At 39.5% G+C, this 25,184-nt stretch overlaps 1 protein-coding gene across 1 annotated transcript in view; it reads left to right on the forward strand.

Annotated features, from left to right (window-relative positions):
- Positions 1–25,184, forward strand: part of SI (sucrase-isomaltase) — a 125,835-nt gene that overhangs the window by 42,742 nt on the left and 57,909 nt on the right. Inside the window, exons 11-22 of the mRNA XM_081329516.1 lie at positions 438–569; positions 1,593–1,712; positions 9,084–9,197; positions 11,013–11,097; positions 12,321–12,438; positions 13,336–13,507; positions 15,886–16,002; positions 16,084–16,238; positions 17,789–17,873; positions 19,162–19,218; positions 19,963–20,087; positions 21,978–22,066. Coding sequence (XP_081185642.1) covers positions 438–569; positions 1,593–1,712; positions 9,084–9,197; positions 11,013–11,097; positions 12,321–12,438; positions 13,336–13,507; positions 15,886–16,002; positions 16,084–16,238; positions 17,789–17,873; positions 19,162–19,218; positions 19,963–20,087; positions 21,978–22,066 — 1,369 coding nt within the window. The remainder of the gene's footprint in view (positions 1–437; positions 570–1,592; positions 1,713–9,083; positions 9,198–11,012; positions 11,098–12,320; positions 12,439–13,335; positions 13,508–15,885; positions 16,003–16,083; positions 16,239–17,788; positions 17,874–19,161; positions 19,219–19,962; positions 20,088–21,977; positions 22,067–25,184) is intronic.

Raw genomic sequence — 25,184 nt, forward strand, 5'->3', positions numbered from 1 at the left:
GGCTACATAGCAAGTTATTATGGTAATGAAAATTGAGTATGGGGGTATACTGTATAATGAGTCAGAGTTGCAGATTCAAAGAAAATAGTTTTCTGAATATAACATTGTTAACAGAATGCAAGAAACCAAATGAATCTTTGTGCTCTGTCAGAATGAGCCATATTATGGGTAGAACAATAACCATACTTCATATACCCTCATGGTAGGATTGTCCAATGGAGACTTAGATATGATATAGAATTAAAGTTTCCAATTATTTCATCTTCATTAAAAAAACTCATCAGCATCAATTCTCTTTCCTTTAAGCTTTTCTTGGAATTCTTCATATAGACTATGATGATCTTGGTGTTGGTGATAATGATGATTCCTCACAGTTCTGCCTGTGTTGAAATAGTGTAAAAATTCAACATTTCCAATGGCTGCATTTTTCTTTCCAGGATGTTCAATATACTGATATTGACTACATGGAAGATAAGAAAGATTTCACTTATGATAAGATAAACTTTGCAGGCCTCCCTGAATTTGTCCAAGACCTTCATGACCATGGACAGAAATATGTCATCATATTGGTAATTCTGATTAATTTAAACAGCAAAGCAATTATTGAAATAGTTTATCAGCAATTGTTTGCATATAGCAATAGCACTTACAGTTATATACCACTTCACAGTGCTTTACAGCCCTCTCTAAGTGGTTTACAGAGTCAGCATACTGTCTCCAGCAATCTGGGTCCTCATTTTACTGACCTCAGAAGGATGGCAGGATGGGTCCTCTCTTTCCTGAAACATTAAGTTTTTGCTATTATTACTTCTAAACTTCTCAATTTTTCTTCCTTATTTGTACTAAGATTTCTCTTCATCTCAACTGCTTCAGTAACAGTAATGGGAACCTGATGAAACAGTATTATTTTATTCAGGAACAGAAGAGTCTAGTAATTGTTTATCTAGTCCCTGCAACTTCCTATAAACCTTCCTTGACTTATATGTTTTTGTTGTTCAATGGATTACAGATGATTTTTAAAACAAAAAGCACAAGAAATGTGTGATGGAAGGATTACAATAATTTTAAAAAGTTAAAAATGAACAATTCTTTGACAACATGGCCTCAACTGTTTTACATCTTCATCCTTAATGATGGTCCTTGACTTTCCCATACTATTAAATATTCTGAAAGGTTGCCCACTTTGTCTGTACTGTAACCAATAGTCAATGGATATCATAATTCCATTTCCAGAATTTTTGTTTTTTTTTTAAAAAAAACATCCAACAGATGGCAAAATTAAACAGAATATTAATTGTCCCTTAGCAGCTGCTCTCCAATGGTACCTGGCAATTTAGTGGCAGAAAGCAAGATACAAGATGTATTTTACAGGATCAGAGCATGTTCAATGATGTCAATTTACAAGTCCTGTCCTACAGTGATAAGGGCATGTAAAGGAGGTGGGGTGACATCACTGAGGAGTAGAGTTTGTCAACTTTGTTCTGCTTTGTTGCATAGCAAAGCACTCCTGCTATCCTCTGCAAGAGTACAAGCAATTGCATAATTATACAAAGGTTTAGAAAGTTTAACATTTTTAATTTCTTTTCTTAAAGGATCCTGCCATTTCTGTCAATAATCTCATGAACAATACCCCTTATGAAGCCTATGTAAGGGGAGAACGGATGAAAGTGTGGATAAATGAATCAGATGGAATAAGCCCTCTTATTGGGGAAGTAAGTTGCTGGTTTTAGAAATCAGTTGTGGACCACCGGAGCGATAGATAGATAGATAGATAGATAGATAGATAGATAGATAGATAGATAGATAGATAGATAGATAGATAGATAGATAGATAAACTTTTATTGTCATTTTTACTGTGGGCACAATGACACATGTTAAAAATGAAATTTAGTTGTTTCCCCTCAAAGTGTACACATACATAACACACATTTAAACATACTATATATACAATATATGTATAGACCTACACCTGTACATATAAGTAACATATAAATATTAATCACTGTCCATCTTGAATACATAACGGAGGGAGGAGCCTTTAGAGTTCACAAGGACAATACTGTATGGAACAAAACTGTGTCTGAATCTGGATGTTCTGCTTCTAATAACATGAAGCCTCCTCCCAGAAGGTAACAAAGAAAACATAAACGTACAGTACTGTATAGCAAATAAGTGTCTAAAATGAGGAAAGAGAAAGGAGGAAAATATTGTACTAATAGTTTCCGGAATCATCTGCAAAACTGGGATCTTTTCTCCATTCCACATATATTATTTATTCAGTATTCTGAAGAAACCCACTGTATTTTTTCTCTTTGGCATGAGGACCTTCAGAGAAAGGTGTAACTCTTTGTTAAATGTCACCCATGTTGATTGTTCTGATCCTATAGTGAATTTACAATTGCTGTCAAAGCAATTTACATTTCTAAATCTAGTTCTAGAAAATAAATAGTGGTACAATCAGCAAACTGAGAATAAATTACACTGTTGACAATACTTGTTTTCTCAGATATATTTCCAAAAATAAAATATTTTTAACGCTAAGAAAATGGTAAGAGAATACCTCTCTGATTTTGGTGAATATAAATCACCTGGACCTGATGGATTACATCCAAGAGTTCTGAAAGAGCTAGCAGATGTTATCTCAGAACCATTGTACCATATCTTTCAAAAATCCTGGAGCACCAGGAACTACCAGAGTATTGGAAAAGAGCTGATGTGATTCCCATCTTCAAAAAAAAAGAAAGAAAGGAAAGGAAAGGAAAGGAAAGGAAAGGAAAGGAAAGGAAAGGAAAGGAAAGGAAAGGAAAGGAAAGGAAAGGAAAGGGAAAAAAAACAGACCCAGGAAACTACAGACCAATCAGGCTAACATCAATATCTGGGAAGATACTGGAAAAAATAATAAAAAAACCAGATCTGTAAACATCTAGAAACAAATAAAATAGCCAACACATATTTGTTAAAAACAAATTATGACAAACCAATCTTATTTCATTCTTGACAAAATGACTAAATTAGTAGACCAACGAAATGTTTTGGACATAGTATACTTAAACTTCAGCAAGGCATTTGACAAAGTAAACTACAACCTACTTCTTGGTAAACTAGAATAATGTGTGATAGACAGCATTATCATCAGATGGTTTTATAACTGACTGACAAAGCACACCCAACAGGTTGTCCTTAATGGTTCTGCATCTACATAGAGAGAAGTAAGCAGTGGGATACTACAAGCTTCCATCTTAGACCCAGTACTCTTTAATATCTTCATAAATGACTTAGATGAGGGAATTGAAGGGGAGCTCATCAAATTGGCAGATGACACTAAGCTGGCAGGAATAACCAACACCCCAGAAGACAAGCTCAGAATCCAAAAAAAATCTTGACAGACTTGAATAATGAGCCCTACCCAACAACATGAAATTTAATGTGGAGAAAAGCAAGGTTTTACACCTAAGCAGGAAAAAACAAAGGTACAAGTATAAATTAAGTGAAACCTGCTCAAAACCAATAACTGTTAGAGGGACCTTGGAGTCCTAGTGGATGATCACTTAAACATGAGTCAACAGTGTGTGGCAGCATCTAAAAAAGAAATAATCTCCTTGGTTGTATAAACAGAGGTATAGAATCAAAATCACGTGGAGTATTAGTGCTGCTTTATAAATCCTAAGTAGGACCACACCTGGAATACCCTATCCAGTTTTGGTCACCACATTACAAAAAAGATGTTGGAAAAAGTGCAAAGAAGAGCAACTAAAATGATTAAGGGCCTGGAGACAAAAACATATGAAGAACAGTTGCAGGAATTGGGTATGGCCAGTCTAGAGAAAAGAAGGATTAGAGGTTACATGATAGCAGTATTCCAGTATCTGAGAAGCTGCCACAGAGAAGAGAGGGTCAATTTATTTTCCAAAGCACTAGACAAGAAACAATGGATGGAAATGGATGGAAACTAATCAAAGAGAGAATCAACCTGGAATTAAGATGAAACTTCCTAACAGTGAGAACAATTAATCAGTGGAACAGCTTGCCTTCAGAAGTTGTAGGTGCTTCATCACTGGAGGTCTTTAAGAAAAGACAGGAAAAGCCATCTGTCTGAAATGGTGTAGGGTCTCCTGCTTGAACAGAAGGTTGGACTAGAAGACCACCAAGGTTCCTTCCAGCTCTATTTTGATTGAATAGAACAGGGGTGTCAAACTCAATTTCATTGAGGGCCGCATCAGCATTGCGGTTGCCCTCAGGGGGCCGGATAGGTATGGCCAGGGTGGGCGTGGCCTACTGGGTGGGCGTGGCTAGAGTGCATATGGCCTACTGGGTGGGCGTGGCCAGCTCTACATCATTTGCATCAAGGGTGCCTATGGGGGCCTGGGCAGGAGGAGGGTCTCTGGGCCAGGGCCAAGGCAGTGGAGGCCGTTCCCTCACTGTTTCCAGGATGGCTTCGCGGGCCACATGAAACCACTTTGCGGGCTGGATCTGGCCCCTGGGCCTTGTGTTTGACATGTCTGGAATAGAGATTATTAAGAATCTTCCTGCTCTGTTTGGTAACCTACAAGTTATTTTATTACATTATTAGTAACTTCTTATGTAATATTCATGTCTCTTATTATGAAGATATAAACATTCTATTCATTCTGCATCATGCTCAATAAGTCATGAGGAATGGCTGCAGGCAGAAGTGTAATATTTAAATTAGTATATCAATGTTATCTTGCATTTGATGGTAACAGATTCAAAGTTCTTCTCTCCCTCAGTGCATTTCTTTCTTTAAATTATACTGAAAATATTAACTAGATGATAAGTTTGATATTTTGAATATTGTCTTCAGAAAAGGGGGAAAAATACAAATTAATGCAAGCAGAATTTGCTACCTAACTACCTATCTACCTACAGATCCTGGAGGATGAGATTTAAAAAAGTTGATTTCTTTGATGATAGCCATTTGCTAAGAACTAAAACTGATTTACATTTCCTTATAGCCCATGACTTCTGGGTCTTTCCCACTTTCCCCTGCCCGTTTCTACATACATCCATACACACACACACACACACACACACACACACACACACACACACACATATATATATATATATATATATATATATATATATATATATATATATATATATATATATATATATATATACATATATGTTTTCTGAGGTTTTCGCGGGTGTTTATATGTGGATCTTCGGTCATTCGGGTTTCCTCCCACGTAGAACTAAAGGTGTAGGTGCAACGTTTCGACGGAATCCCATCCGTCATCATCAGGCTGGTGGCTTTAGCTTCCTTCTTCTGGGAGAAGCATGTGGCTGTTTGTTCCTCTTTTTTAAACTGCCAGAGGGGGTGTGTTCTGTGGGTGGAGGTGTGCTCTGATTGGGTGGGGGACCAAGTGTGTTCTGATTGGGTGGGAGTGTGTTTTGAATGGTGGGTGTGTTCTGATTGGGTGGGGGTGTGTTCTGAGTGGATGGGCTGGTCTCAGCTGCCAGCTCGAGACCTGAGCTGGTGAGTTGTGCTGCTTTTGTTCGGCTTCGTGTTTGTGGTGGTGCCATGTTTTTATAGTGGGTGTCAGTTTGCTTATTGTGTGGTTTGGAGGGGTTTAAAGTGGCTGATGTTGCAGCTGTAGTTAGGTTTCTGTTTTGTGGTTGTGCCTCGTTATAATTGTGGGTTCGGATTTGCTTTTTGAATGGTTGTGTGGTGGTGATGTCATGTGATGTTATCATGAGTTTGGGTCTGGTATCATTCTTGGTGGTTGGGACTCATCTGTCAATCAAGGCGGGTTTCCAAATGGCTGGTAAGCGAGAGGTATCATCTCGTTTGTTCATGCTGTGGGGGCGTTTTTCTATCTCAATGGCTTCTCTGATTATTCTGTTGTTAAAATGTTCAATTTTGGCGATAGTTTTGGTTTTTTTAAAATCAATTTCACGTCCCGTGGCTTCAAAGTGTTGGACCAGGGATGAAGTTTGTTCTCCCTTTCTGAGTGAGTTTTTGTGCTCTTCAATGCGTGCACTTATTCTTCTGTTGGTCTGTCCGATGTATGTGGTGGGGCAGGTGGTGCATGGGATTTCGTATACTCCTTGGTTTTCTAACCCAATTATGTCCTTGGGGTTTCTTAGGATGGTGGATATTTTTCTGTCTGTGTAGAATGCTGTTTTGATGTTGTGTTTTTGGAGGACCTTGCTGATTCTTTCTGTGGTCCCTTTTAAGTATGGGAGGAGGGCTTTGCCATTTTCTTGTTCTCTGTCTTGGGTTTTTGTGGGTGTCTCTCTTTGGATTAAGTTGGTAATCGTGTTTCTTTGGAATCCATTGGCTGTTAGTACATTAGTGAGAGTGTGTAGTTCGGTTTTTAGGTGTTGTTCATCAGCTAGGTGTTTTGTTCTGGAGATGAGTGTCTTGGCTACGGAGTTGATCTGTGCTGGGTGGTGGTGTGAGAGTGCGTTTAGATAGCGGTTTGTGTGTGTTTTTTTATGGTAGATAGTGTGTCCTAGGGAGCCGTTGGATTTCTTGTAGACTAAGACATCAAGGAAGGGAAGTTGATTGTTAGCTTCTGTTTCCATGGTGAATTGTATTTTGGGGTGTAGGCTATTGAGGTGTGTGAGGAAGTCATCCAGTTTTTCTTTGCCATGTGGCCAGATTACAAAGGTGTCATCTACGTATCTGAGCCAGAGTTTGGGTTTGTGGTTGGATTTTTCTAGAGCGAGGGTTTCAAAGTGTTCCATGTAGAGGTTTGCGATGACAGGTGAAAGGGGTGATCCCATGGGTGCTCCTTCCATTTGTTTGTATCTTTGTCCATTGTAGATGAAGTATGTGTTAGATAGGCAGTGGTTGGTCAGATCTAGGATGTGTTTTGGGGGGTTGTATTTATTTCGGATAGCTGTCAAGGCTTCTTTGATTGGCACTTGGGTGAAGAGGGATATGACATCGAAGCTCACAAGTAGGTCACAGGGCTGTAAGTTTAGTTTACTTATGATCTCTATGAATTGGAATGAGTTTTGTACGTGTGAGGTGATGGAATTTGCGTAAGGCTGTAGTTGTTTGGAAAGAAATTTGGCTAGATTTTGTAGAGGTGAGCCTATGGAGCTGACTATGGGTCTGAGTGGGGTTCCTTCTTTGTGTATCTTGGGCAGACCATAGAGCTTAGGACATCTGGATGATTTTTCTCTGGGAATGATTGTTTTCTGGATCTCTTCACTGATGGGGGTGGCTTTTATTTTGGATTTTGTGGTTTTTTCCAGGTAGGTGGTGGGATCTGTCTTGAGGAGTTTGTATGTGGAGTCTCGGAGTAGGTTGGATAATTTGGTATGGTAGTCAGATGAGTTCATTACCACCGTGGCATTGCCTTTGTCTGCTGGCAGAATGATTATGCTGGTGTCATTTTTTAGGTTAAGTAGTGCTGTCTGTTCCTCTTTGGGTAAGTTGCTTTTGGGTGGTTTGCTGGTGCAGAGGATGTTGGTAACTTCGAGTCTGATTTTTTTGGCGTCATCAGGGTTAATTTTGGTCAGGCTGGATTCGACTCTGTATATAATGGTTTCCATGGGAATGTGTTTGGGAGCAACTGCAAAATTAAATCCTTTAGACAGGACGTTGGTTTCGGCTTTGGTGAGAATCCTATCTGAGATGTTGTGCACAGTTTGTTTCATGTGTTGCTGTGAGAGAGGAGGGGTTTGTTTCTGGTGTTCCTTTAGTCTTCGGAGTTTATTGGTGTGTGTGTCTGTTTTGTAGGCAGTCTCTGTTTCAGCTCTCCAGACAGCGATTTGTTTGAATTTGTCCCAAAGTGTGGGGTGGATCTTGTTGCTGAGTTTGAGGTGAAGTGTGAGGAGGTCTCTGTTGATTCGGTCCAGATTTGCCCCATGTTTGGGGCCTAGCAAGGTAATCTAAATAGTTAACATTTGAAACATATCTCCCCTTGCAGAAAGCTAACAGAGCGAGAGAGATCCTGTGGCTCAAGAGGCAAATTACACTGCCTAATGTGCGATCAGCCCAGGTTCGAATCTCAGAAGGGTATGACTGACTGATGAAGACTAAAGAGTCAGAAATGCATCTTAGCCTCCCTTAATTCTTTGTTAGTAATTTACACAAATATATATGAACTGTCCAGTGTGACTACAGCCTGTTCGATGGCCTTCAAGATAGGCTGAAAACAGGAAATAAAGATTTGCCCCATGTTTGGGGCCTAGCAAGGTAATCTAAATAGTTAACATTTGAAACATATCTCCCCTTGCAGAAAGCTAACAGAGCGAGAGAGATCCTGTGGCTCAAGAGGCAAATTACACTGCCTAATGTGTGATCAGCCCAGGTTCGAATCTCAGAAGGGTATGACTGACTGATGAAGACTAAAGAGTCAGAAATGCATCTCAGCCTCCCTTAATTCTTTGTTAGTAATTTACACACACATACACACACACACACACACACACACACACACAAACAAATGTGTTCATATGCATACATGTATGTATATCTATACATATATGTAGTGGTGGGTTCTCTGTGTGGATGCCACTTCCGGGAGTCCATTCTGGGCCTGGACAATAAAAAATTAGCTACTGGTTCTGCCGAAGTGGAGCAAACCAGCTGAATCCCATCACTGCATATATGCACACAATATATATATAAAACAATTATATATGCATGTGCAAGATATATCCTATTATGGAGACATATTTGGGTGTCAGTGTTTTGTGGGTGTTCTTAATAGAAAATAACTGAGGCAGAACTTAGCAGTATGTTATATATACTGTATATAAAAAACATAGCAAAACAGAATGGCATTTATGATATCCACTAAGTTGTCTAGGCGACAATTTCTTGAGGTAGTACTGTTACATGAAAAAGAAGCAATTTAATAAAAACTGAATTTCAATATCTAACATATAATTGCCCTTTTCTATTTTATTGTCTTCCCATACACATAAATAACAAATTTAGTACAAGTGGAATATCACTTAGATATTCCATTTGTTTCATTTTGAAATATCACTAAGATATTCCTCTTGTTTCATTTTGCTTAGTATCTTGCAAAACTATTTTAAGGCAATCTTTATATCTTTTTGTGGACCAATTATATACATATATATTTACCTGCAGGTGTGGCCAGGAACAACAGTCTTCCCTGATTTTTCCAGTCCTGAAGCTGTTCAGTGGTGGGTGTATGAGTGCAACAATTTTCACAAAACAATCCATTTTGATGGATTGTGGATTGTAAGTACTATTTAGCACAATGAAGAAACAAATAGTTGGTAACAAAAAGTACTTAGCAATAAGCAAAATATATGCATCTCTATTTTTTTATTCTTTTAATAGGCAACAATATATTCTTCCCATAGATAAACAAACATTGGAAGAAAATGTTTTGATTTTTAAAAGCATGTTATCCATGCCTAGCACATTCAGATATGTACAATTGTTGCTGAAATTCAAACAGATTGGAACCCCTGGGATATTATAATATCTGAGTGAAGAATAGAAATGGAGGAAAGTATGTCATTCATGAACCTGAACAACAGTAAAATATTGCTGTTAAAGTATAGTTGCTAAGTCTAGCTCATCTCCAAGGGATTACATGAAAAGATCCATTTTGCTTTCCTAGTAACAATACAGCAGTATCTCCTATCTCAGCTTCCCAGTCTAGCCTGAAGGTTTAGAATTTTCTTGTGGCTTTCCAACCCAAACACTAATACATTTTGATTTTTGGTTCCATATAAAATCAGACAAGGTCTGCTGTTGTGGCTTACTGTTCATAGCAACAAAAGTATCCTCTTGAAGGATACAATTGCCCTGTACACCGCCCCGAGTCCTTGGAGAGGGGCGGTATATAAATCTAATAAAATAAATAAAAAAAAAAAAATATGGAAGAAGGCTGTCTCTCTTGTTAAAGAGTTAGAGAGCTGAGATGGACAACAGTTGAAAAACTAGATGCATAACACCATTCAGTTCTGCTACCCACTGCAGAATTTGATAAACAGGAACGGAGAATTATCAGTAACTGGCTTACAGATTCAAAGGTAGACTTGCCTATTCATGAAAAATGTTGCCACAGTGGGCTTTGTTAGTTCTCATGAATTGAAAAGCCATCTATTTAGTACACACAAATTATAAGATGTAATCTGAAAGGCTGGCTCATATTTTAGACTTTAATAGTCTATTCATATTTATTTACAAGAAAGTTGGTCATATTTGTGGAGGAAAATATTTGTAGCTCAGGGTTGAAATGAAAGGTCCTTGGTGTTGTTATCTTGCAGACATTTCATTGCCCAAACTAGGTAACATCAGTGCACTGATGATGATTACCTGGTTTGGATAATAAAAAGTCTGCATAAAAAACAACTAAGCTCAGATAGCATTAAGAAACCCTCAGTCATATATCTTCTCTATTAACCTATGGGTATCTCCGTATGTATGTATGTATGTATGTATGTATGTATGTATGTATGTATGTGAAAGTTGGACCATAAGCAAGGCTGAGTGCCAAAGAATTGAGGCCTTTGAACTATGGTGCTGGAGAAGACTCCTGCGAGTCCCTTGGACTGCAAGGCGATCAAACCGGTCAGTCCTAGAGGAGACCCTGACTGGTCTTTAGAAGGCCAGATCCTGAAGTTGAAACTCAAATAATTTGGCCACCTAATGAGAAGGAAGGACTCACTGGAGAAGAGCCTAATGCTGGGAAAGATTGAGGGCAAGAGAAGAAGGGGACGACAGAGAATGAGGTGGCTGGATGGAGTCACTGAAGCAGTAGGTGTGAGCTTAAATGGACTCCAGAAGATGGTAGAGGACAGGAAGGCCTGGAGGAACATTGTCCATGGAGTCACGATGGGTCAGACATGACTTTGCAGCTAACAACAACAACCTCCATAGGACCCAAAATTATTATGGCAGTTAAATATGTTGTTCGGAGTGGTTGCTTTTTAAAATTATTTTTTTTGAAAGTTGAATGGAACATGGATCCTGATGGGTATTAAAATGTGTCTGAAGATTACAACTACATATTTATGAATTTCTATGTATCTTTTCTCATAGGACATGAATGAAGTATCCAATTTTGTCAAAGGATCAAAAACTGGTTGTGCAGCAAACAATTTAAACTACCCACCTTTTACTCCCAGTAAGTTCTCAACTGAAATCAAAATTATTTAATTTCCATGCTAGATTTTTCATATATCTGTATAATCAATAACCCACAGTAGTTAAATAAATTGTAAGGTCCTTAGATAGAATCTTAGACATTTTGAGAAACAGATTCCTTTACCAATTGTTGTCAGCTTCTGCCAACCTACCAGTTCGAAAGCACGTAAAAATGCAAGTAGAAAAATAGGGACCACTACGGTGGGAAGGTAACAGCGTTCCGTGTGCCTTTGGCATCTAGTCATGCCGGCCACATGACCACGGAGACGTCCTCGGACAAGCGCTGGCTCTTCGGCTTTGAAACGGAGATGAGCACCGGCCCCTAGAGTTGGAAACGACTAGCACGCATGTGCGGGGGAACCTTTACCTTTACCTTTTTACAACATAGTGATTCTTCTGGAAGAACAGATTGAACTAATTGTTAAATTGTAAGATGACTTATAAGTTATCATCCTAACTCTAACTAAAAAGAATTTTGTTTGGGGATTTTAAAATACAAACAAATAACTTCAGTATAGAAAGGTAAACAGTGCTGACCTAATTTATAACTATATTAATTAAATCAAATCTAATTTGATATAGAATGCATAATAAAGGGGTTAAAAGCAACCTTGGAGGCCTTCTAGTCTAACAGTCTGCCCACACAGGAGACTCTATTCTAGGCATGTCAAACACGTGGCCCACGGGCTGGATGTAGCCTGAGCAGGCCATGCCCACTCCAGCCCCACAAATGCAAAAAACATCCTGATATGTCACGATATGGCCCGCAATGCAATCGGGCTTGACCCCTTGCTCTATATCATTGATTCAATCTAACTAGGGTTTTTTTTTTCTTTTTGATTCAGATATATTTTTGTTGCAATTATTTGTAAATACCATTTATTTTAATACAGAGGGATATCTGAATTAATTAGGAAGTATCTGATTTGATATGAGCTCTGATTATATTCCTAAAGCTGATTTAGAAATTTGATCAAGTAATTTTGAATTAGCAAACTCAGTATTGAATATTAACCTTATTTTAAAACAATAGTCTAGTGTAGTGGATTTAAAGGGAAAAAAAGTAACTTTCAAAAACTGGAATTCCACAAAAAATGTCATTTCCTTGTGTATTATTCCAGAAAGCTATCCAATGAAATGTTCAATAGAGATTTTTTTTTAATTCAATAGATTTTTTTTAAAAAAATCTCTTTTTTTCTGCAGAGATTCTGGATGGAGTTATGTATTCAAAGACGCTTTGTATGGATGCAGTCCAAAAGGCAGGGAAACACTATGATGTTCACAGCCTCTATGGATATTTCATGTCTATAGCTACTGATAAGTAAATAATTTTGCATTCTTTTTTCCCTTTAAAATTTAATTTGTGCCAGATTTTCTTTGTTTTGGTTTGGACAGGTAATCACAAGAATAAAAATCAATCAATCAGAACAGACCTGGATGGGACGTGGGAGGTCTTCTAGTCCAATCCCCTGCTCAAGCAGGAGAGAGACCCTATACTATTTCAGATAGGAGGCTGTCTTTTCTTAAAAACCTGATGAAGCACTTACAACTTCTAAAGGCAAGCTGTTCCACTGGCTAATTGTCCTCACTGTTAGGAAGTGTCTCCTTAATTTCAGGTTGCTTCTCTCCTTGATTAGTTTCCATCCATTGTTTCTTGTCTTGCCTTCTGGTGCTTTGGAAAATAAGTTGACCCCCCTCTTCTTTGTGGCAGCCCCTCAAATACTGGAATGCCCTCCCCATCATCAATCTAAGAATGTGTATTAGGAAAAAAATTCTGCGATTTCTCTATTAGCACCTGACTGGAATATTCAAAAATATAAACTCTTAACATGTTAGAATAAATATTGAACACACTATCAAAATTCTACTGGTAAATCTTACTCCCTTGTGAAGCCTAAAACCATCCAAGAGTAAAACCTAATTTTTTTTTATTTTTTTTTATTTTTTTGTGATTTGGCCAAAACACGCTTATTGACATAATTCTTCTCATGAATTGAAAAGCCATCTATTTAGTACACACAAATTATAAGATGTGATCTGAAAGGCTGGCTCATATTTTAGACTTTAATAGTCTATTCATAAGTTAATTTTGCAAGAATTTATTGGATATGTTGTAGGTACAAATACTATGTTGAAACCTGCCTTTCATTTTCTCCAAATTTTTCATCCCAGTAAAATATACCGATTCCTTAATGCCATAAATTTATGTTGTTTTCAGAGCACTCAAGACTATTTTCCATGAAAGTAGAAGCTTCCTCCTTTCCCGATCAACATTTTCTGGTTCTGGAAAATTCACAGGACATTGGCTGGGAGATAATTTTGCAACTTGGAATGATATTAAGTGGTCTATACCAGGAATATTAGAATTTGGTCTATTTGGATATCCTTTTGTAAGCTATTTTAACTGTAATAGTAGGTTTGGTCCAACTGTTAAATTCTGGCATAATAAAATACGAGGGCAATTCAGAAATAAACCTCCATTTGGTTATCAATGACAGACACTTGCAGATACAGAAAATTTATTATACACATTAGAAAACTAGAACATGACTTTTCAACATAATCGTCATTCAAATTGAGGCACTTGTGATAATATCTTATAAGGTTTGAAATTCCTTATTAGTAGTTGCTCTGCGCCAAATCAGAGCTATGGGGGGGGGTGATCAAAAACATCCCAATGGAACTGCTTCAAAAATTCTTGGGTGCATCTAGTGGTGTGTGGGTGAGCACTATTGTGAACCAACACCACACTGTCAGTTATCATGCCCCGACGCTTGTTATGGATGGCTTGCCTGAGTTTTCATAATGTTTCATAGTAGATTCTGAATTGATGGACAAATCACGCTCCATGAACTTCACTAGCAGTACTCCTTTGGCATCTTCACATTTGGCAGGATTTTCTAAGGCACCACTTCTGGTGTGGTGTTAGTTCATGATAATGCTCACCCACACACCGCTAGATGCATCCAAGAACTTTTGAAGTAGTTCTGTTGGGATGTTTTGATCACCACCCCTATAGCCCAGATTTGGCACCGAGTGACTACTAAGGTATTTCAAACCTTGTAAGACGTTATGACAAGTACCTCAATTTGAATGGCAATTATGTTGAAAAGTAATGTAATGTAATGCTGTAGTTTTCTAATGTGTATAATAAAAGTTGTGTATCTGTGAGTGTCTGTCATTGATAACCAAATGGAGGTTTATTTCCAAATTGCTCTCGTAAGATAAAGTGTTGGGTTAATGCAGACATGTCAAACACAAGGCCCGGGGGCCGGATCCAGCCCGCAAAGTGGTTTCATGTGGCCCGCGAAGCCATCCTGGAAACAGTGAGGGAACGGCCCCCACTGCCTTGGCCCTGGCCCAGAGACCCTCCTCCTGCCAGAGACCCTCAGATCTGTCCCACTCCTGCCCAGGCCCCCACAGGCACCCTTGATGCCAACGATGTAGAGCTGGCCACACCCACCCAGTAGGCCATACACACTCTAGCTACGCCCACCCAGTAGGCCACACCCACCCTGGCCACACCCACCCAGCCCCTTGAGGGCAACTGCAATGCTGATCTGGCCCTCAATGAAATTGAGTTTGACACCCCTGGGTTAATGTATCTCTCTAAGTGAGATCTATGCATACCACATTCTTTAGACTTAGCACAACAATGTATGATTTAGTAAACTTCAACTATATATTTTGGAGGGTCTGACTATCTCTTTCCTATTGGAGTAATCCTTTGGTAGGCTGTATGATTTGAAGACTTCTGGGACTTCTCTGTTTACTTGCAAATGTTTCATTACTTGACTATGTAGCATCATGCTGATAATGTCACTTAATTGTGCAATGAAACATTTGCAAGCAAATTCAGATAGCACCAAGGATCCATAATTTGACCCTGAGCTGCATATATTCTCTCCTGCTGTATGATATGCAATTCCAAAACAGTACAGCTTGGCAGTTTGGCAATCCAAAGAATAAAGATGAGACTGAAAGATGTATTCAGAAAGCAAAATTATTTTTTAAAAGCAAAAATATGGGTTTAAAGTTGTCTCAGAATAGATGAGGTGATAGATTTTTTTCTAAGACCTTTGTTATTATTTTCTTTCTAGTTTTAAAAGTAGCTTAGAATCAAAGTTACTGAAAGAGCACCAATGTGATATGAATTTCCGTGTCTCATAAGAAAGCTAAAGTAGATTTTTCCTTCTTGTTTTCTCACTCTGAAATGAGGCTGATTGTTTGTTTGTTTGTTGGAAGAGACATTTATCGTATCTGCTATTATACTATGCAATTCCTTACAGCCTGAAGCTTGTCTTCTTCTGGTATTTGTGCTTTTATAAGAATATACATTAAAAGCTGGCTGTCTCTTGTAACTTTGACTAATTTTTCATAGAATGTATGTGTATATACATTCATGCATATACATACATGTATGTGTATTACGTGTGTGTATATATATATGTGTGTATATATATATATGTGTGTGTATGTGTGTGTGTGAATATGTATAGATATACATATATTTAGAAAAGTCAGATACAAATATTTACATATATAGTAATAGCTCATCTCATTGCTATTCTATCCTTTTTCTCTTTGCTCAATCAGCCAAACATGATTTAGATTTTTTAAAAAACCTCTATCAAAGACCAGTGTGAATCAATTTATATTGGTCATCTGAGAACTGATTAATATGGAGGTTGTAGATACGGTAGCAGATCTTATGCAGATATATCACACAGTAAGTATGTCAATGATTTTTAATATGCTTCTATTTTAGATTGGAGCAGATATTTGTGGCTTCCTTGAAGATGTCTCAGAAGAACTTTGTAGACGATGGTTGCAACTTGGAGCATTTTACCCATTTTCTAGGAATCACAATGCTGCAGCATATGCCGTAAGACCAATTTTAAAATTGATCAAGCTTCTAATTGTTTGAAGGCTTTCCCCCAGTAATTTTATGAATATTTATTTTTAGCCTAAAGATCCAGCATATTTTGGACACAATTCACTTTTGGTGAATTCAACGAAACACTACTTGACAATACGTTACACTTTGTTGCCATATCTCTATACCCTCTTTTATAAAGCACATGCACGGGGAGAGACGGTTGCAAGACCTGTTCTACATGAGTAAGTTCATGCTTTTAAGATTTTGGGTGATGGGAAAGTACTTTACACTTTCCATACATATGTATCCATATATTTACATTTATGTCTTACACAGACAGACACATAGACAGATACACACATGCCCAGATATTTTAGAATGTACTTATTAGCCTTTATAGACTCAAGTAGTTGATCTCAATATTATTTCAGATTCTTAGAAAATTAAATTCTTTAAAAGTCTTGTCATAGATGAAAGTTATACAGATTTTAAATTTTATAAAAGTTTTAAAACAAGAAAGTAGTATGCCTCTCTTCTGCTGGAATTAGAACAATCAAATGTTAAATATTATCAGATGTGACCTGGAACTACGTTGCAATGCTTGAGATTGATACAACAGGTTCTTCAATTGAGTAGCCACAAAATAAATAAATAAAACAAACAAACAAGCAAGCATGCTTTGGTGTTTTGAAGAGCATAGCTGGAGCGCTAGATTCACTTCCATTTCACTGGCAGGATTATAGCAATGTATAAGGCTTATTCTCACAGGAATAAATAGACAGTTATCATAATTAATCATTATAGGATGTGCAGTTAATAAACTCCAGGAGAAATACTCTTAGTTTCCAGCAAGCTAAATTGATGAAAAAACAAAAACAAAAAAGATCTCTATGCCTAGAGCTCACTGATGCTTGAAGATATCTGGAATTTGTTCAGAATATCATAAGCATTCCCTGACATTCTAGGAATAATTTTGTAGACACTAAAGCTGAGTTAAGATCTGCCTTTGCAATCACTCAGAAATTTTCTTTCATTGCAAAACAGCTTTTACTTTTCTACCTTATTCTCAGAATGCTGAAGGATTTTTTTCTCGTTTATTTTGATGATGTATTTAATCTGATTTTATTTTTAAGGTAGTAGATAGTACTATTTCTTTTGTTGCTTTTGAACACATAGTTTTTCTTCATTCTTATGTCTCCTTATTTGCCTTTGTTTCCTGTACAAGAATGCCTGGTATCTGGATTTAATCCAAGCAAGAAAAGACATATAGGATGTAAAACATTGGTTAGATGATGGCACAATGAAAACCAGCACATTTACATACATAAAATAGAATATGCAAATAGAATGCATATTTATATGCATACACACAGACACAATTTCATATATAAGGTATGACCTTACAGCCATCAATGAGACAGAAGAAAGAGGTATAGTATATAAATCTGCTTATATCAATATTTATGTATTAATCCAAAATAACAGTCTGAGTGACAAAGCTAAAAGTGTTTCAGCTTCATTAATGCATGGAATATTAAAAAGCCTTAATAGACAATGGTTAAGAATATATTGTATATTGAATCCAAATGGTTGATTTCATTAAAGCATAACTAAGTTTCTAATCCTACTTTTTTCATGTGGCAATATTAACTTGTGAGTTGTCTTAAAACCTGAAAGCCTCTCTTTAATTGAAATTGTTAAACTTCAAATTGTCAACAGTTTCTCCAATACATAGTTATTTAAGATTCACCAATCATAAAAACATAACTTCAATACTGTAATATTTCTTTAGATTCTACTCTGATGAAGCTACCTGGACCATAGACAGACAATTCTTGTGGGGACCTGGACTACTTATTACTCCAGTCTTAGATCCGGTATATTTAATTTTTATTAAGTTGCAATATACATAACTGTTTGTTTTGCAGTAAGTACATGCTAAACCTGCGTCACAATTTCTGTTAAGCGATAAATAAAAGAGCAGAAGTAATAAAATAATTTAAATAATTGAGTGAAAGAGATGAGCATGCCCTTTTTCATCATAGTTCCTTCCTATCTCCTTTTGTGTCAGCCCTTCCCCAGTCTGATTCCTTAGGAAAAAAAGACCCTTGACTCTATTTGGTTGAAGTGATAGGTTCATTTATTAAAAGATGCTGGCTGCAGCAAAGTCAGGCTAGAACTAAATTTCCTGCACTAAAAAGATACAAAAGATTTCCCCTCAAACCAGCTCTCCTCCCTGACTGGTTTGCCTATGTGTTTTGAGAAAGCTGAGAGGTTTGGGGTAATCCACATTTCTTCTCAAGTAGCATGGCCTTGAGTGCTGGCACTTACTGGTTCTCAGCTTTTCTGTTCTTTGTCAAGCTGTCACTCCCTATTTCCCATCACTACTGACTTTCCCATCACATATTGCCCATTTGTTCATCCACATCATGTTCCCTGTTCCCTAACCTTTGATGGCAGGATGCCAGTGAGGCATCAAGCCAGAGATGGCAGACCTGACATTTTGTGTGAACAAAAGTACAGTTGCTTTTCAAGTAATGTTAGCTCTTCATACTTCAAGTAATGCATTCACCCTTTGTTTAGCTAAAGGAAATTTAGCAAATGGGTTTAGAGGAAGCCAAATATTAAGTTATTGTGTTAGTATGTTCCTATTTGATGGAATAAAAAAAATCATCTTTCTTTCTTTCTTTCTTTCTTTCTTTCTTTCTTTCTTTCTTTCTTTCTTTCTTTCTTTCTTTCTTTCTTTCTTTCTTTCTTTCCTTCTTTCTTTTTCTTCCTTCCTTCCTTCCTTCCTTCCTTCCTTCCTTCCTTCCTTCCTTCCTTCCTTCCTTTTTCATTATTGCTTCAAAAACTACACCTATTCCTGCCACAATGAAAATCCACCAGCATTTGCTAACGACAGCTTGGTAATCACTTTCCATTCTCCAAATCTTCCAAGTCTACAATCATTTTAGGGCATTTTGTGGTGGAAATAGTAATTGACATTACAATATGGAAGAAAATGCTTGACAAATAATTTTTCCAGTAGAAGAGTCAGGAAAGAATCAAAGAGAAAAAAAAAATCATGCTCATCTATCTCCAGCCTAGAAAAAAAAATCTAATAATATCAAGGCATTTTCCCTTTGATGTTGCTAATAAATGAAATATTTTCTTTTAATATTTCAGGGGGTTGATACAGTAACAGCATACATCCCTGATGCTGTGTGGTATGAGTATGAGACAGTAAGTGCATGATTATTACAAAATGTCTCCCCTAAAAGTATACTATTAATATTTCAAATTAACTCTGCTGCATAGCAAACTGTACATCATTTTTATACACTGAAAAATGCATATGGGTCAAAGATCTGGAGCTGCACAGAATTTTGTAGGGGTACTCATTACCAAAGTATACACAAAAGGTCAAATCAACATACTTAGATACTTCAGATCAAAGAAAATATTTCACTTTCACCGAAGCATTTCTTTAATCAGGTTACTTTTGATGATTAAAAAAAGAAGTACTTCAAACAAATTGTCTATCCTTTCTAAGAAAGTTTTGTAGGGTGTGGGTGGGCCATTAAGCATTTTATGTTTTAATATTATCCTGCCAAAAAACAAAAACAATACATAAATTGCAATATGATCTTTTTTTAGAAGCACATTAAGGCTATATGAAGCTAAAGTTCATAGAAAAACTTCAATTTTTGAAATTCAGTCAAGTTGAATGTCCCCAGTTTCCCCTCCCCCCCATCAATTTGACATTAGAATTTACTCAATATGAATAGAAGATCTGAATTACTTTAACCCTTTTTTATTTCCTATAATACAAAATACATAAATAGAATCATGAGATTCTTCCTCTGACAAAATTATTTCAATTATAAAAGGAATATATACTTTATTCTTTGTTTGTAAAATTATCAATTCTAATTTGTACTAACAATTGTATGAGTATAATAAACCTTTATTCTAATTTCCTTATAGGGTATAAAAGCACCTTGCAGAAAACAAGTGTGTCAAATGTTCCTTCCAGAAAATAAACTTGGACTTCATCTTAGAGGAGGATACATCTTTCCTATTCAACAACCAGCCAACACAACTGTTTACAGGTATTTTCTGATATTAGTGGATTCTTAAGCATGCAGCTGTGACATCTATTTAATGTATCTAATGCACTGATGGTGAATAAATAGACTATATAAGAAAGAAAAGAAAATTGATCTTTATCCTCACTATAAACAAATGCAATGCAGCACAGTTTAGCCATTCTTTTGGATATTTGTGACAATAACACAAAAGTTGGTTAATATCACATAGCAAGAGAAAATATTAGTTACTTAAGTTTGACATAGTGGAGACCCTGATAGGCAATTCATAGAGATTCTAGAGGACTGAAAGTTTTCTTCTGTCTATTCTTGAGGGTTGAAAGGTTTCTTCTGTCATCGAGGAATTTGGGCAAACTTTCCAGTTTTTGGATAAAATCTTAAAAACCTAATTCCAACATGTTATGGAAATCTCATTTTTCTGGCATAGATTCAGCTTGTTTCCAAATACCTGATATAATAGGCACATAACAGCAATTAGTGTTGTTTGGACGAAGACAAAATATTCACAATACTTGAACCAATCCTACAGATGGATTTAACAGTTCTTTTCCAAATCTAGAACTTTAAACTCCAGAGGTCATGCAACTAATAGTATAGAGAGAAATTTTCTGCATGGTTTTTTTATTAGTTCACATTTCAAGCTGATGAAAACAGAATTTCTTCCTTTGAAATCTCATTGCAAGAAGATGAGAACTTGGGACAGTAGTGTTCTTGCATTTATTTCTGAAAAGGGAGTCAAGGAGGGCATATAAATATCTTGCTTGTATTATACAACCTCCCCTACAGTAGCTTTGTGCCTATATTATTTTACACACTTCATACAGTATGCTTCCTAAGGAATAATATCACAAGATACTTTCTGCCATATTCTGTATATCTATATTCATATATATCTAGATTAAAACAGAAAAAAAGCAATGGTAGAAAGGACAGTGCTACATTTTAACAGAATAACAGTATAACACATTTGGAACAGACCTTGGAGGTCTTCTAGTCCAACCCGCAGCTCAAGCAGGAAATCCTATACCATTTCAGACAAATTAATGTCCAATCTCTCCTTAAAAGCCTCCAGTGTCGTAGCACCCACAATTTCTGGAGGCAAGTCATTCCATTGGTTAATTGTTCTCCTGCCAGGGAATTTCTCCTTAGTTCTAGGTTGGTTCTTTCCTTGATTAGTTTCCATCCATTGCTTGTCCTGCCTTCAGGTGCTTTAGCAGCATTTTGCAGCCTATGTGGTCTCCAGAAGCGGATTAGAGACATATTTCTGCAGGTGCCTATGATAGAAATGATACTACAGTTAGAATTGGTTCTAGAACTTTTGGAGATGTCCTATCCAGGGATTCCAGACCAATAAAAATGGAGATGAAGTGTATAGTGTCTTTCTGCCACTATATTTTTCTCCAGAAGCATTGGAATGAATTTATTTTTATTTGTATGCTAGTCATTGGCTGGAAAGGGATTGGCTGACTTTGTATTTGTCTGCCAAAATGAGTGCACAGATTGTGAAGTTTTAAATGCATGTGGTATAATTGATTGCTAGTAATCACACTGACTACTGTATGGGCAATAAAATGGGATATAATTGGAAATAACAACATACACCTATAATTGCTTTGCGATTATGATGGGATGTCCCCCTTGGTTTGTAGTAAATAGACCTCAGTTGAAACAATTTAGCTTATTTTCTGTGAGAAAGCTTAATTTAACACAATGATACTTATTTCCAAATAAACATTAGTCTTTCACCCCATTATTATTCTCCTTAACCATCACAAATCCCTATATGCTCAATTATTTCATGATATCATTAGAAGAATATAATGGATGAGAATGTAGTGTTATTATAGAAGCTATCAATATCTGGGTCAATAAACGCAATATGTTTTTTAACAGCCGTACGAAGCCTATGGGACTTATAATTGCTTTAGATGAGAATGGAGAAGCAACTGGAGACTTATTCTGGGATGATGGAATAACAAGAGGTAAACTTATGGCTCGCGTACAGTACTCTGGATCGGACTTGTGCGCCCTCAGAGGGGTTTCTCCCTCCTGGATACGACCAGCCTTCTTTTCTAACATTCCCCTTGATGACGGACCCAATTGCCGGGGTTCCGAGAGGTGGCTGGGCTTAACTAGGGGCCTCGAGTGGAGACGTGCTAAGAGGCCCCTGATAAAATTTTTAGCCGGTTATTTTAAAAGGTTAGGGAGGGGGAGGGAGGGGAGGGTAGGGAGGGAATCTTTAACCGGCACTCAGTCTGGACCTGTTAGAGGTCCTGACGGGACGGGGTCGGGGGGGGTGGCTGCTGGTTCTGGGAATGTGGGGGTGGGGCTTCAAATCCCCACGGCGATAGGGAATGGCAGCAGGTGTTTGCGCGGAGGGCCATATCAACACCTGGGATCGCGCCCCCGCTATCTCCGAGCGGTGGCGCGCTCTGACCCTCCGGTTAGCACCCTCTTACCCGGGGATGAGGGTGATCAGGCTCCTGAGCTCAGGTTGGTCTATTTTAACGCTAGATCCGTAGTTAACAAAGCTCCCCTCATCCATGATCTGATCGAGGAGGAAGGTGCGGATCTAGCGTGCATCACGGAAACTTGGTTGGGTTCGGAGGGAGGGGTGCCTCTCACCGAGTTATGCCCGCCAGGTTTCCGGGTGCTGCACCAGCCACGGGCTCAGGGCAGGGGTGGTGGGGTGGCAGTGGTTATTCGGGAGACTTTGTGTCCCCGGGAGGCCACCATTGTCCAGATGGCCGGGAGCGAATCCCTCCTCTTGAGATGTGGTTCTCGGGTTCAGTTGGGTTTGTTGCTTACATACCTGGCGCCCAGCTGTGTGGCAACAGCCCTGCCTGAGCTGCTCGACACCCTCTCAGGGTTGGCGGTGGAGTTCCCCAGGCTTATAGTCCTGGGTGACTTCAACCTGCCGTCACTGGGAGGGTCGTCGGAGTTAGCTCGGGAGTTCATGGCTTCCATGACAGCCATGGGCCTGACCCAGGTTATTGAGGGCCCGACTCATGTGGGGGATCATACTCTCGACCTGGTATTCCTGTCTGGACAGTGGTTGGATGATCTGGGAGGGGGCTCCCCGTCCATCACCCCTCTGTCATGGTCAGATCACCACCTCCTGAGGCTGGTTTTCCGTCATGCCACCCCCCGCCGCTGGGCGGCGGAACCGACCAGGTGGTTCCGCCCCAGGCGCCTAATGGACCTGGATCGATTCCAGAGGGCGCTTGGGCCTATACCTATCACCCTTACCCACAGCCCAGTCGATGCTCTGGTGGAGGCCTGGGAAACGGCTGCCACCAGGGCACTAGACTGCGTTGTACCCATGCGACCTCTGACCCGGCGCAGATCCCGTTGGGCCCCATGGTTCTCTGTGGAGCTCCGGGAGATGAAGCGTCGGAGACGAGGTCTAGAGAGCGGTTGGAGATCCAGCCGTTCCGAATCCGACCGATTGCAGTTAAGAACCTTTATAAGGTCTTATCTTGCGGCGATAAGGACGGCGAAGTCTAACTACTTTGCCGCCCTTATCGCGTCCGCAGATAATCGCCCGGCCGCCCTGTTTAGGGTGACTCGCTCCCTCCTTAACCAGGAGGTGAGAGAGGATCCCTTGCAGGGACGAGCCGAGGAGTTTAGTCATCATCTGGCGGACAAAATCGCTCGGATCCGGACCGGCTTGGACTCTGACTGGGCAGAGTCTGATGTGGAGGAATCAGGCGGTCTTGAGCACGTTATCTGGACTGAGTTCGACCCTGTTTCCCCTGATGATGTGGACAGGATCATGGGGAGACTGAGCACCACCACCTGTTTGTTGGATCCGTGCCCCTCCTGGCTAGCTTATGCGGCTCGGGAGGGAACACGAGGCTGGTTCCATGCAGTAATAACTGCTTCTCTGAAGGAGGGTGTCTTCCCTGCCGCCTTAAAGGAGGCGGTGGTGAGACCCCTTCTCAAGAAGCCTGCTTTGGACCCGGCTGCTTTAGACAACTACCGTCCAGTCTCCAACCTTCGCTTTCTGGCGAAGGTTGTTGAGAGTGTGGTGGCGCATCAGCTCCCTCTGTTCCTGGAGGAAACTGATTATCTGGACCCGTACCAATCGGGTTTCAGACCCGGACACAGCACGGAGACGGCATTGGTCGTGCTGGTGAATGATCTCTGGAGGGCAAGGGACAGGGGTTGCTCCTCTGTCCTGGTCCTATTAGATCTCTCAGCGGCTTTCGATACCATCGACCATGGTATCCTGCTGCGGCATCTCAGGGGGTTGGGAGTGGGAGGCACCATTTTTCGGTGGTTCTCCTCCTACCTCCAGGGCCGCTCGCAGTCGGTGTTGACGGGAGGGCAGAGATCCGCCCCGAGGCCTCTCATTTGTGGAGTCCCTCAGGGGTCGGTTCTCTCGCCTCTCCTGTTCAACATCTATATGAAGCCGCTGGGCGAGATCATTCGTGGCTTCGGGGTGGGGTATCACCAGTACGCTGATGATACCCAACTTTTTCTTTCCACCCCGAACCAACCTAGCGATGCCCTCTCTGTGATGTCCCGGTGCCTGGAGGCGGTTCAGGTCTGGATGGGGAGAAACAGGCTTCGTCTCAATCCCACCCAGACTGAGTGGCTGTGCATATCGTCATCTCGGGTTAACCAAGTTATTCCACCTCTAACGATGGGGGGTGAGGTGTTACCCCCCGTTGATAGGGCTCGCAACTTGGGCGTCCTCCTGGATTCACGGCTCAATTTTGAAGATCACATAAGAGCCGTGACCAGGGGGGCTTTTGCACAGGTTCGCCTGGTGCGCCAGTTGCGTCCCTATCTGGACCGAGACGCCCTACGCACAGTTACTCATGCGCTTGTGACCTCCTGTTTGGACTACTGTAACGCTCTCTACATGGGGCTGCCCTTGAAGACCACTCGGAGGCTTCAACTGGTGCAGAATGCGGCCGCGCGAGTTGTAATGGGGGTCTCCCGATACTCCCATGTAACACCTCTACTCCGCGAGCTGCATTGGCTTCCGGTTGCCCTCCGGGTGAAATTCAAGGTGCTGGTTATCACCTATAAAGCCCTACATGGCCTGGGTCCGGGGTATTTGAGGGAACACCTGCTGCCGGCATCAAACGC

The sequence above is a fragment of the Vipera berus genome (genome assembly GCF_964194415.1).
Source record: "Vipera berus genome assembly, chromosome: 5".
NCBI classification, from domain to species: Eukaryota; Metazoa; Chordata; class Lepidosauria; order Squamata; family Viperidae; genus Vipera; species Vipera berus.